This window comes from Canis lupus, chromosome 19, assembly GCF_048164855.1.
Source record: "Canis lupus baileyi chromosome 19, mCanLup2.hap1, whole genome shotgun sequence".
Taxonomy (NCBI): domain Eukaryota; kingdom Metazoa; phylum Chordata; class Mammalia; order Carnivora; family Canidae; genus Canis; species Canis lupus.
In genome coordinates, this window is record NC_132856.1 from 30,136,138 (window position 1) to 30,149,860 (window position 13,723).

Genomic DNA, 13,723 nt, shown 5'->3' on the forward strand with positions numbered 1-13,723 from the left:
GTGGCAAACTTAGATATTCTGAGTCCAAAGCTCTTCCTCTTTGCACTACACCAGCATTGTGAATAGATTCTAAAGATCTGAGTATTAGAGTCTGTTTTTCACAAATCTAGAATTATAGTATCTTATTTCTATGACTCAGTTTTCTCATCTGCAGAATGAACACAAAGAATCATAGCATCTGTGATCCTCTACCTCTAAAATTATCTTCTATGGATTATGATAACAAATGAAATAAGCCATTGTCATATTCCTTAAATAAAGTTTAATTCAAGTAAGGATAATTGCTGCCACTTAATAAGTGCTTGCTATATGCTGGGAGCTGTGTGAAGTGCTGTTTAGATTCATCATCTCATTTTATCCTTATTACGTCCCCATGAAGTAGTATTATTAGCTTCATCTAATATCTGAGGAGTTTGAGGCTCAGAGAAGTTCTGTCACTTACTCTGTAGAAAACAAGTACGTGATCCTAATTCAAACACAGATAGTCTGACTTTGGAGCTTACATTTGTGGATGGTGTAAGATGCCAAATTCAGCCATTTGATGAGTTTCAACATTTCAAGGCTGGATACTATAGCAGTCATCTGAATTAATTAAAGAGTTTTCCATTTTTGTCCTAAAGATGTCCAAAATCAATATGGCTCACCTGGTAATTTTCGCCTTGTGAAGAGAACCAGAGTGTTTTAGATCACATAAGGACAGAGTCTCCTTTGAATAGTAATTAACAACCTTTTGGTAAAGGGAAACCATTTTCCTAACCTCTTTCACCAGGATGGACACTATTTGCAAGTGGAGATATTATCTATTCTTTGGCCCAGATTAAGAAGGCAGTCATGACTCATGAAAACAAATTGCCCTTTAATTGAATTTAACTGAACAATAGAACTCATTCCCACTGTCACCTCACAACCAGCTTCAGGTTAGATAAAATGTAGCTTTTTACATAATTATTAACTTCTTCCCTATTAATAACTAGCAGACCCAAAGGTGGAGGCAGAGCCCTGCCCTGTTGCAGCTGGAAATCATGAAGCCTGCACCATATCTCTGTATGCCTGTGTGAATCCACAACATCTAATCAAAAGTAGACACATCTGGTCAACCAGGAAGATGATTGCTATTTGTAATTCCGGGCACTGGAAGATATGGAACTATTCATACGTTTGGCATCTTTTAGAACAGTGATTCTTGACTGGGGCGGGGGGGTGGCGGGAAGATCTTTTCCCCCAGGAGACTTTTGACAATGTCTGGAGACATTTTTGATTATCACCCTGAGGAGGGGAGGACAATAGTTGTACTAATGTCAGCTAGTGGAGAGAGGCCAAGGATGTTTTTAAACGTCTTTTGCAAGGCACAGGACAGCCCTCTGCAAACAAAGTCCAAAAATCCAAACTCCCGCATGAGGGACTGAAATTTCTCCTTTTTACTTGAATTTTTTTTGTTTCTTTTACACAGACTTATCCTATGTCTAAAGGCATAAGAGTTGCCACCACTGATTTTCATCTTGTGCAGCAGTTCTCACACTGTAGTGTACATATAAATCACACAGGGAGCTTGTTAAAATGGAGAGTACTAGATCCTATCCTCAGATAATTTGATTCAGCAAGGCTTAGATGGAGCCAGGCATGTGTACTTTTAATCAGTTCCTCCCCAGGTAATTATAAAGCATTTGGTCTTCAGATCTCACTTAGTTAAAGTCTTGGTTGTCAAACTTGGCTACACATTGGAATCACTTGGAGACCTAGGAAATGCTGACACCCTAGCCTCACCTGCAGAGATTCTGATTTAATTAATCTGGGATATGGCCTAAGCACCACGTTCTAAAAATCTCACCTAGTGATCCTAATATGTAACAATGTTTAAGAACCATCGATTAAGGGGGTGCTTGAGTGGCTCAGACAGTTGGTCACCCAGCTCTTAATTTTGGCTCAAGTCATAATCTTGGAATGGAGCCCCATATTGGGCTTTGCCTCAGCAGGGAGTCTGCTTGAAGATTCTCTCCCTTCCTTCCTCTCTGCCCCACCCCCCTCATTCTCCCTGTTCCTCAAATAAATAAACAAATCTTTACAAAAAGAAAAAAAGAACCACTGATTGAGGGAACATTAGTTTGGGCCAGCTTTTTAAAACCGAACCTATTTTCTCAAAGAGAGAAGGAAAGAAAAGGAAAATGTGACTATGTTCAGCTGGTTGCACTTGGCGATCATAAAACCCACAGATGTAAATCGCTATATCTTCTAATTTTTAAATCAGCTCCTAAGGTTGCAGTACTTAATTTTCACCATAATATTTTTAGTATTCTTTCTAGATGACATTTAGATTAGCATCACTTTGGTCACTGTCCCGCAGTGACAAGGCAATCAAACAGCTCCGATGATTGCAAGTTGCGTCAATGTTCCTTGGATCCCTTTATTATTGGGATTGGAAATTTTTCTCATTTACATTATTATTTAACATTTCTTGAATGCCAGTGCTGCTCTTCACATATGGCCTGTGTAGAAAGTACATTGTATCAGCAATTAACAAATCCATAATGCCAACCGCCCCAATCCAAAGTAAGCTGCATAGATTAATGAGTCTGCAAGCAGATGTAAGAGAGCATGGGTTCTAGAAATCTTTGAAAACGTGTCCCAGGATTCTTTTGGGAGATGTATCTGGAGCCAAGGTGCTGCTTCTGTGCATAGACTATTTGATCTCTGTGTGTTAGATCTGAGTTACTGAGTAATCTGATGGAACTCATTTTCCTCCTCTGTGAGTCCACCAGTTCCCCTAAATTAGTGAGTAATTCCATCCACCTGGTTTCCCAAGGCAGAACCATGGGCGTTGTCCTAGACTCCTACTTCTCCCTCAGCACATCACAAGGATTCAGTTGCTCCTCGATACCCTTCAGTATCTCTCAAGCCTGTCCACTTCTTCTCTTCAGTGCCACTAACAGAGTTAAGGTGTCTATCTTCTCTTCCCTGGACTATGGCATTTGCTTTGTTGACCATGTCCTTGCCTCTGTGCTGGTCCCTCAATCCCAATCCATGATTTCTTTCATTTCCTTTTCATGAGTGCCTTCCTGGAAGTAAATCAGTCATTTTTGCACATGTAAATGTTTCTCTTTCACTCCAGTCTCACCTTTCTCCTCATTCTCTCTCTCTCCTTTCTCTTCCTTCCTTCCTTTCACCTCTGTCACATATGCACACTCCTTAAGATATGATATCTAGAGCTTTTTAACTCTCCATCCCCAAAAGATAGAGAGACAGGACTGTGTAGCAAGGATAGTTTGGTTTGACCGATCTCTGAATATAGTACTTGAGTGGCAGGCAAGCATGGATGGGGGATGACAGTGGCCCCCACATTCTTGGCATAATGTTACACACTCACATTAGACATTAGTGTACTTGGAGACATGTGGCTGGTTGGCCTCTCAGCTTCAAGCAGGTGCTTGGCCTTGCATGTATAACTGAGTCATACTCCTTAAATTCTAAAAAAGCAGCTTCACCTAATAGGAAGTACTTGTAAGAGGGGGGTGGAGGAGGGGAATCAAGCACATTTCAAGTAAAAGTCTGTATCCCAAGGAGGAATTCTCTTTAGATCTTATATTCAAACTTTTAACCCATGTGAGTCCATTCCTAAAGGAAATTTGCCCCGTAAAAACAGTAGCTTTTCCAACTCAGACATATAATAAATGTGCTGAATTATCCCATCAAAGCAACCTTTCTGGCCCATAGCAAATCATCAAGTAACATACATTTCCTTTCTAAAATTTCAACATGTGTCATCCATTGAATTCACTGGGGTAAAAACATGTTTTCCAGGGTGGGTGTGATACCAAAAAGCCACACATTTTACTGGCCTAACCACTCAGAAGTCTATATCTAAGGAGTTAAGGGTAGAATCTAAAGCCTAATTGTCTATGTTTGTCTAGAAACAAACAAAAAAAACCCATCTCTTCTCTTATTCCTCAAAGAGAAAAATCTATGTAGTACCAATTTTGGAAAGTAGTCCTTCTGTGGGAAAAGAAATACATGCTTTCCAGCCGTGCATGCATTTTATATGATTTCTGTAATCACCTCTTGGGTTCTCCATTCAGCACCTGGACCGAGCCTGAACCACTTTGACTAGTGTCCCTTTTATTGATTGCATCCATATTCTTTGAGATTTGTTCAGTAGGGAGACACTTCAATCACTCCCATCTTTGTAGGGAGCAAAGATACCTTCTAATATTGTTGAGTTTTGTTACATGAAAAACAGAAAACAAGTCAAAGAAGACCTCACTGATATATTTGTGCCCTCTCCAAGCCTCTTTATCAAATTAATAATAGCCAACCTCAAGAAGCTTCAATGCCCATTTGTAAGGTTGTAGAAATTGCTTGTTGTTGCTTCCTATCTTAGTCTTTGTGAAACAAACACTTTGATATATTTGTTTTAGCAGCGTGCCTGAGCCCCGGGGCATTAGGGCATAATTAGAAAAGGGGTTTGGGCTGGAGGGAGAGGAGAGGAAAGGGAAAGGCTGGGCTTTCATAATGAAGCAGTGACTATTGGATGTGAAAGTCCTAATTACACTGTATAATTAAGCTACAGATTATACAAGTCATCCAGATGAGCAAGCAGGGTTGTCTCCTTTTGAGACAATAATGCTTTGGTGTTATCTTGAATTTATAGTTATTAGCCACTTGAAAGAGACAAAGGAAAATATTCCACTCTAGGATTAAATTCAAAGGTATCACTCTAAAAGTTGTAAGGATAAAGAATTGCTAGGAGAAGTCCGTTTTAAAAAGAGAGAGAGGTTAAGAGAGTGTGTTTGGCCTAAATGTTCTATTTAGGGAGCATTGCTAGAACATCTACTAAGATAGTCTGTCCCACTCTGGCCCTTTAAGCTCTCGTGTTTCTGGGCTGGAACAATTTAGTAGCAAGTAGGATTCAGTTATCATGCTTGTTTAAGGACATTTTCAGGGATCCATAATGCGGTCTGCAGGCATGCATCCATTTGGAGAGAGAGAATATATCATGTTTACGGTGCCTGCACCAGCATATGTGGACATTTGCATTTGGAGAGAAAGTATATTCCCACTTCAGCTGGAGTTTTACCCCTTGTTGGTAGTGATTGGAGCTTAAAGCTGGCTGTATGCAGAGAAGTGGACCAGACACACTTCCCTCTTTTGAATCCATACATTTTTCTCTCACACCTGGGTTCTACACTTGATCACTAAATAGATGCAGTATCAGAACACATCCATCACTGTGAGCTTTGAATTAATTTAGTAACCGGACTTCTTTGACAAGATACCTAACCTTCCAAACAAGGGCTCCGTGTCCCGGCTTTCAACATAGTGTGGAGAACTGTGCTAGCAGGGTAACAAAACGTCAGGAATCTGTGCCCACCTGGGTGTGTAAGGACAATTTAATGACCTGAGGAGATAATTTCACTTTCACAAAGCACACTGCTGCTTGGTTTCTTTGACTAGATTATTCACACTTAATTTCAAATATCAAAATAAAAATCTTTCACATTAAAAGCACAGTACTTAATTACATTAGATCATTCCTATAATAGACATTAATTAATAAGCTGTAGCTCACAAGCATTTGAGGAATGGGAGAACAATCTGTGTAACTAGTAACTTAAAGGATGGGCAGCTGGGTTATGGTAGTTTCAGTCTGACAAAAAAAAAAAAAGGAAAGACACAACTCTAGATAAATTATTATTTGTGACATGGCTCAAGATGGGAGAGTGTGAGGAGAGTGAAGGTGACAGAACTGGTGCTGACCACGGTGACAAGGACTTGAAGAGCAGCCGACGTGACATCTTTCCTATCGTGCTGCCGAAAATGTCAACTTTGTGAAGGATAGTGAGAAAATGGTTTGCCGAAAACTTGAAAGGTGGATTCGGGAGATGCCTGCTGTGTCAGATGTGATATAGTCTGTTGTGGCTGGAGAGACCCACTTCTGGTGGCAGTGGTGGCCTGCAGGTGGGAGAGCTTCCAGTCTCTGATGGGGCTCCAAAAATGACTGCACTTGACCTGCATATTGTCTCAAATTTGCAGGATCATGATATACAAGAAGTGAATTGTTAGCCAGTGTGCAGTTAGTGGAACCAGAGACCCAGGACCACATCTCCGTGGTGTGTGCATGTGTGTGTGATTCTAAAGCTAGGTTCATAGGCATCAAACGCATATCCCCTCCTTCTCCTAAAAAGGAGGAGATATGTGCTTTATGAACTCACATCAGTTTAGTATAAGTAACAAAAACAAAGTCTGGATCATCTAAGTTTTGGGGGGGTGGTGTTGGGAGCATCAAAGAAAGGAAGAGGAAAGCTGGAGCTACAGAAAAGTAGGAAACAGGATGAAAGCAATAGTTCTCAACCCTTAATAACACATTACAATAACCTGGGGAGCTTTAAAAGCCACAATGTCTAGGCCCCACTGCAGAACAAATTGAATTGAGAGCTTGAGGATGAGACCTCTCAAGCTCTCACATGGTTCTAAAGTACCACCAAAGATTAAGAACTACTGACCTGTGAAGACAGTCTGTTTGGTCAGGACACAGCTCCTAGAGAGAGCAAATTCTACCAGTTTCTTCTATCTTTGCATTATTTACTCAACATAAAGATTCCAGAAAAGTGTGTCAAGTTGTCTAAGCTTAGGTCATAGTCCAGCTTAGATGCACAGTGGCCATAAAAGGCAGGAAGTGGCTTATAGGAAGGCTGTCAGTATAAAAAGCAGGAAAACAGGATCCAAATTTACCCTTCCCCCTGAGTACCCACAGTGCAGCCAAAGTCATTCCTCCAAAGGACGTTCGGGTTTTGTTAAGGAGTGACAGAGGATGCTAAAAAGCCAAAAAACAAGAGGGCAGAAAATGCACCATTCAGGACACAGGAGGATAGGGAGGTGGTCAGGGCTCCTAAACATGTGTTCTAAATAAAGACACATCTCAGCCTGGGATTTACTAGCTAAGAATTTAAAATCCAACTTTATCCCTCTTCTCTCATTTTTCTCTCTTCTCTCATCAAACATACCCTTTTGGCAACTAAAAGAGCCACCCACCAAATATTTTCTTGCTCTAAAGCAGAGGTTCTCAAAGTGTGGTCCCCGAAACGGCAGCATCAGAGAACTTGTTAGAAATGCAAATTCTCAGGGCACCTGGGTGGTTCAGTCGGTTGCACAGCAGGCTCTTGATTTTGGCTTGAGTTGTGACCTCATGGTCATGGTCGTGGTATCCGGCCCTGGGTTGGGCTCTGCGATCGGCAAGGAGTCTGCTTAGATTGTCTTCTCTCTCTCTCTCTCTCTCTTTCTCTCTCTCTCCCCCCCCCCTCTGCCCCTCCTCCCCCTGGGCCCTTGTGCTCTCTCTCTTTCTAAAATAAATAAATAAATCTTTTTTAAAAATACAAATTCTCAGCCCCATCCTTCAGGTAATTCTGAAGCATGCTTGGGGTTGAGGTCTATCTCTCCAGGAAAATAATTTTATTGCTTCTTTGAGAACAGTGTTCCCCAAAATATTGAGCCAAGATTTTTAGTTAGTAGCTCCATAGGAATCTAAGCCTGTATAATTAACATTAACAAATTATAGGGGTCAACAGAAAAGAAATTTATATTTGACAGAATTCTCAAAAATAATTGAAACTAAACCAAAGAAAAAAGGATATTTTAACCTTTCAACTGATACAGTTACAACCTGTGATCTTTGATAAATTGTATAATTCCTGCATGTCTCCTCCTCAGTTTGTAAAATAACATTCTCTATGCCTTGTATCATTTCAGAGCAATTTTGGCTGCTGCAAACAAATTTGCATTCAATGTCAAAATCATGACTTTTTGATCACCTATTTTTTTAAGATTTTATTTATTCATTCATGAGAGATACAGAGAGAGGCAGAGACATAGGCTGAAGGAGAAGCAGACTCCCCACAGGGAGCCCAATGTGGGACTCGATCCCAGGATGCCAGGATCCTGGGATCACGCCCTGAGCCAAAGGCAGAGGCTCAACCATGAGTACCCCGGTGCCCCTGGTCACCTATTTCTGTTGATGAATTCTGTGCTGCTTACCTTCCAGACATAAAGTTAGTTTCATTTATTTTAAGAGAAAACCATTCACACTGACATAGGAGATTAAGAAGCAAACTTAAGAAAAGATTAAAATAATTTTTAGTCGTTCACATTTTTTGAATAGTGAAATTAGTAGTGTTCAGAAGGGAGTTGAAGGAAAGATTGTCAGGGAAATGGAAGTGGCTCATATCTTAAGTAACTACAAATGTGAATCATCAGAAGAAAAGGTAAAGAAATGTAACCAAATTTCATGTTTGTCATCATACCCATTGTAGAGGGGATTAACTGAGAAGACCAGGTACACACTAAATGATTGGTTCTTATCATCTCAAACACAAATCTAAAAGTTACTTTCTTTTTTTTTTTAAGTTACCTTCTAATTATCTAATAATTGCCTTAGGAGGCTTGTTGAGTGAAGAATGGATAATTTTCATCAGGGAGGTTTATCTCTTAGTAATAGCCACACATGTCTCTGGGCTGCCCATGTGAAATGGTTTCCATGATTTTTCCTCTCATCTGTAAACCCCTCTGATTTGTAAATTATCTATTTTTAAAGATTTTTCATTAAATATTTATTGTTTATTTATTTATTTATTTTGAGAGACAAAGAGAAGGAGTGCATGTGTGCAAGCAATGGGAAAGGCAGAGGAAGAGAAGAATCTGAAGCAGACTCTGCTGAGCGTGAGCCTGACATGGGGCTCAATCCCAGGACCCTGAGGCCATGACCCAAGTTAAGACCAAGAGTCGGTCACTCAACTGAGCCACTCAAGCGCCCTTGATTTGTAAATTACATTTTATAGCATTTTTCTCTGGGCTAGTTCTCCAATGAGAAGCAAAATGCTTAAAATGGCTTCCATTTTCCCAAACCGAGTACGTGCCAATTGTATAAATGTGTTCAGTGCATTAGTGAGCTGTGTTTTGTGTAAACAAAGTCTAAATCTAGAAACCACACCTAAAGAAAGTTGTAGATTATGATAAAAACATGAGAAGTTTACCACAAAAAAAGGTCACATGTATTTTGTGGAGGCCAATGAATTCATCCTGAGACTTAAATACAGATTCATTGTCATTTCATGGTAAAAAACTGTTTTTAAATAAACTTTGTGAATTAACATTTAGGATTTTTCCAGAAAATATGAAAATAAAGGCATATTTGTGGATTCTAACAGCTTACCTGATATTTACCACTTGGTCTTCTTTCTTCCTTTGAGTTCAGGGGAGTGTGAAGAAATGGATTTTATAGAATTTTACTGCTTAGGGGTATTTTTTATAATGTGGGGGAGGGGAAGTTTTCTTGTTCCCTCCCCCCTCCCCCCAAGTAGGGCATTTTTAGTATCTAAAAAGAAGGGAAGCTGACCAATTAACCCCTAACAGGAGGTGCATTGCTATCATTTGCCAAGTCTTTTGTGCAGTCAGACTGGTCTAGTATACAGGATTTTCCCAACTTATGCTGGATCCTTGAGAAGGCCTATAAATAAGACCATTTGTTTGGTCTCAAGATGACTTGCATTTGCAAACTGAAGAATGTTCCAATAGAAGTTTCATGGTGACACACCAATCTGCAAACTGGCTCAGCCAGTAGTCAAAACAAGTCACTACAGGATCTGGGAAGCTGAAGTCTTTGAATGGGTCAGATTATCCTACGTCTAATTTGGCACAGATAAATTTGGGCTATAAATATGCAGCTTCCCTTTGTATTTTCAACTTGAATGGTCCAAAGCAAATAGGAAAAATGCGTGTGAACCTAATGATGATTTAGAAATATGAGAATACTGTGATTAAACTGAAATTCATTTGCTTTTGCTAAGGTCCTTCTTTTTATTAAAATAATCAACAGTTTATTAGCATTGAAAGCATCATATGTGGTTTGTTCTCTTTTTTTCCCAGCTTTATTGAGGCATTAACATATACTATGTATCAGTTTAAGGTATACCATGTGATGATTTGATACACATATATACTGTGAAATGATTATTATGACAAGGTTAATTAACACCTACCTCTCCTCACAAAATTACCATTTTTTTTGTGTGGGTGATAACATTTAAAATCTGCTCTCTTAACAACTTTGAAGTATATAAATACAGTAATGTTCATTGTAGTCACCACGCTGTGCATTACTCATCTTATAGCTGAGAGTTTGTACCCTTTAGTCAGAAACTCCCTATTTCCCCCACCCCTCAGGCTTGGAAACTACCATTCTACCCTCTATTCTTATGGCAACAACTTTTTTAGATTCGACCTGTGAGAACATAGACTATTTGTCTTTCTCTGTCTGACTTATTTCACTTAGCATAATGCCCTCAAGTTCCATATATATATATGTATATATATGTGTATATATATATGTTTGTGTGTGTGTGTGTATATATATATACACACACATATATATGGATCCTTGTATATGTATATAAACATACATATATATGTATATATGTGTGTGTACATATATACGTATATCCATATATATCCATATATATATATATACTCACATTCATTTTGTTTATCCATTCCTCTGTCAATGGACACTTAGGTTGTTTCCACATCTTGGCTGTTGTAAATAATGTTGCAATGAACATAGGGGTGCAGATATATCTTCAAAACAGTGATTTCCTTTCCTTCCTTCCTATATACTCAGATGTGGAATTACTAGATCATGTGATAGTTCTATTTTTGACTGAGGAGCCTTCATACTATTCTCCACAGTGCCTGCACCAGTTTGCATTCCCACCAACAGTGCGCAAAGGTTTCCCTTCTCTCCACATCCTCACCAATGTTTGTTGCCTTTTTGATACTAGCCATTCTGACAGGTGTGAGGTGGTATCTCATAGTGGTTTTGATTTGTATTTTCCTGATGCTTAGTGATGTTTTTACATATCTTTTGGCCATCTATAGGTCTTCTTCAGAAAAATGTCTATTCAAATCCTCTGCCCATTTTTTAATGGTTTGGCTATGGAGTTTTATGACTTCTATTTTTCTGTTATCTATTTTTAGATAGATGGTTTGCAAACATATTCTCCCATTCTATAGGTTGCCTTTTCATTTTGCTGTGCAGAAGCTTTTTAGTTTGATGTAGTCCCATGTGTCTCTTTTTGCTTTTGTTGCTTGTACTTTTAGTGTTATATCAAAAAAAAAAGTCATTGCCAAAGCCAATGTCAAAGAGCTTTTCCCCTGTATTTTCTTCTAGGATTTTTACAGTTTCAGGGCTTATCTTTAATCCATTTTGAGCTCATTTTTAAATAAGAGTCCAATTTCATTCTTTTGCATGTGAATATCCAGTTTTCCCCAACACCATTTATTGAAGAGGCTATTCTTCCCCTTTGTGTATCTTTGGCTCCCCTGTCAAAAAAATTAGTTGACCATATATGCAAGGGTTTATTTCTGGGCTGTCAGTTCTGTTCTCTTTGCCTCTGTGTCTGTTTTCATGCCAGTACCATATAACTTTGATTACTATAGCTTTGTAATGAAGTTTAAAATCAGTAATTGTGATGCGTCCAACTTCATTCTTTCTCAGGATTACTTTGACTATTTGGGTCTTCGGTGGTTCCATATAAATTTTAGGATTGTTTTTTCTTTTCTATTTCTGTAAAAATTGCCATTGAAAATTTGATGGGGATAACATTGAATCTCTAGGTAACTTGTGGTAGTCTGGACATTTTAAAGATATTAATTCTTCCAATCCATGAATACAGGGTATCTTTCCACTGATTTGTGTTTTCTTTAATTTCTTGCATCAATGTCTTCTCCTTTAACAATGTTTTGTAATTTGTTTCCTCAGTTAATACACAAATGCTTAAGTTAATAAGAACATCTATAATTGTAAGCTGGAAATTGAGTCACATAAGAACATTTAGCACTGAGAAAGACAGACATTTACAAGGCACCTGGTTTTCATAGAAGTTTGTGTGCATTATTCAGGAGCTCCAAACCTAAGTGCTTAAAAGAGAGATAGGTACCGCAAATTAGAGATGTGGACAGGTGAGTGCCTGCCCCACCAGAGGAAGAAGCTGTTACTTGGCACTCACCAATTAATGCCAGTTGTTCCAAATTTTTAAAAGAATTGTGTTATAAAACTCTCCTAACTTTGAAAATGCTGGTAAATAGTTCAAAATCTTAAATTGTGAGCCAAACAAAAGGTCTAGAAACTGGGCCTTATAGCCACCAGTTTGTACATTTTTACCATTTCACAATAAATGAGCCAAACAGTAACCCCCAACATACCCCATCCCCCCTTAGTAGTCAGCACTGAAAAGCAGGACTTCTCCTAAGGTCACATTGATCATGGTAGTTGTTCTTCTAAAATGGACAGTTTCCTCCTGCTAGAGATTTGATTTGATGGTGTCAGCATATGAGGTTCCCGTCACTTCATGACATGTCTTCTTTTAGGCCTGATGGAATTGGAACTGTGACTGTTGAAGAGAAGGAACGTTTTGAAGAAATCAAAGAGAGACTCCGAGTTCTGCTGGAAAATCAGATTACACATTTTAGGTAAGGATCTGGGGCTGAGAGGTTTATTAGGATGGTGACACTGAGAAGCAGCAAATAAAGAGCTTGATTTTCTAAAACTGTGAACCTATTAGAGACACACTGGAGATTAAGAAATAACTAAATGGAAATGGAAACCAGTAGGACAGGGTTCCACAGCAGCCAGGAGACTTTGCAATCTTAAGTGCATTTTATTTCCACTGAAAGGACAGAGCCCTTCTTGTGCAAGCTGACCCTGGTCAGCAGTCTATTCTTTTTTTTTTTTTTTTTAAGATTTTATTTATTTATTTGACAGAGAGAGAGCATGAGCAAGGAGAGCTGCCAAAGGAAAAGGTGAAGCAGGCTCCACATGGAGCAGGGAGCACAATGCCAGACTCAATCCCAGGACCCTAAGATCAGGATCTGAGCCAAAGGCAGATGCTTCACCGACTGAGCCACCCAAGTGTCCCATCAGTCTATTATTTTAAAATCTATTACAGGGTGCCTGGGTGGCTCAGTCAGTGAAGCATCTGCCTTTGGCTCAGATCCTGATCTCAGGGTCCTGGGATCAAGTCTGGCATCGGGCTCCCTGCTCTGTGTGGAGCCTGCTTCTCCCTCTACCCCTCCCCTTGCTTGTGCTCTCTCTCACTCACTCTGTCTTTCTCTCTCTCAAATAAATAAAATCTTAAAAAAAAATCTATTACAAAGTTGAAGGTGAAGTTTCTTCAAGGTCCCTAAATCAGTGAAAAATCCTAGGAATCAGATCACATGGACAGAGAAGGAAGGCAATGGTACCCACACGAGAATCCCCACTTTCTCCCTTACTTCAGGAAAGGATTAGCTGTCTATGAAGGGAAAGAAAGAAGCTTAGATCAGCCTTGGCAGACTGACTCTTCCCCATACACATGCAAGACAGCAAGCAAGTCCAAGGCTTCATCCTTGAGCACATAGCCCACTGCTCCCTTGCAGCAAATCAGGCATTTGTAATGCAGCACTGGTGGTTCTGAATTAAAGGTCCTGAGATAGTAATTCAAAAATAGTAAGAACATTTACAATAATGTAATAAATAATTCATTTTTATTAAACATTTCCTATGGGTCAAGATATAGGACCAGAGGCTAGTTAGGCATTAACTCATTTTTTTGTGCCCAGAACAACTTAGCAAGGTAGTTATTATAACTCTCATTAAATAAAAAGTAAGCCAAGGCTGAGAGAGGGAAGGACTTGCACCAGACCA

The 13,723-nt window shown here is 39.2% G+C and overlaps 1 protein-coding gene across 9 annotated transcripts in view; it reads left to right on the top strand.

Annotated features, from left to right (window-relative positions):
* The window catches only part of CADPS (calcium dependent secretion activator), a 459,922-nt gene that overhangs the window by 327,803 nt on the left and 118,396 nt on the right, over window positions 1-13,723 (top strand). For all 9 annotated transcript variants that reach the window (XM_072785555.1, XM_072785556.1, XM_072785557.1 and 6 more), the window contains exon 14: window positions 12,409-12,510. In XM_072785555.1, coding sequence (XP_072641656.1) covers window positions 12,409-12,510 — 102 coding nt within the window. The remainder of the gene's footprint in view (window positions 1-12,408; window positions 12,511-13,723) is intronic.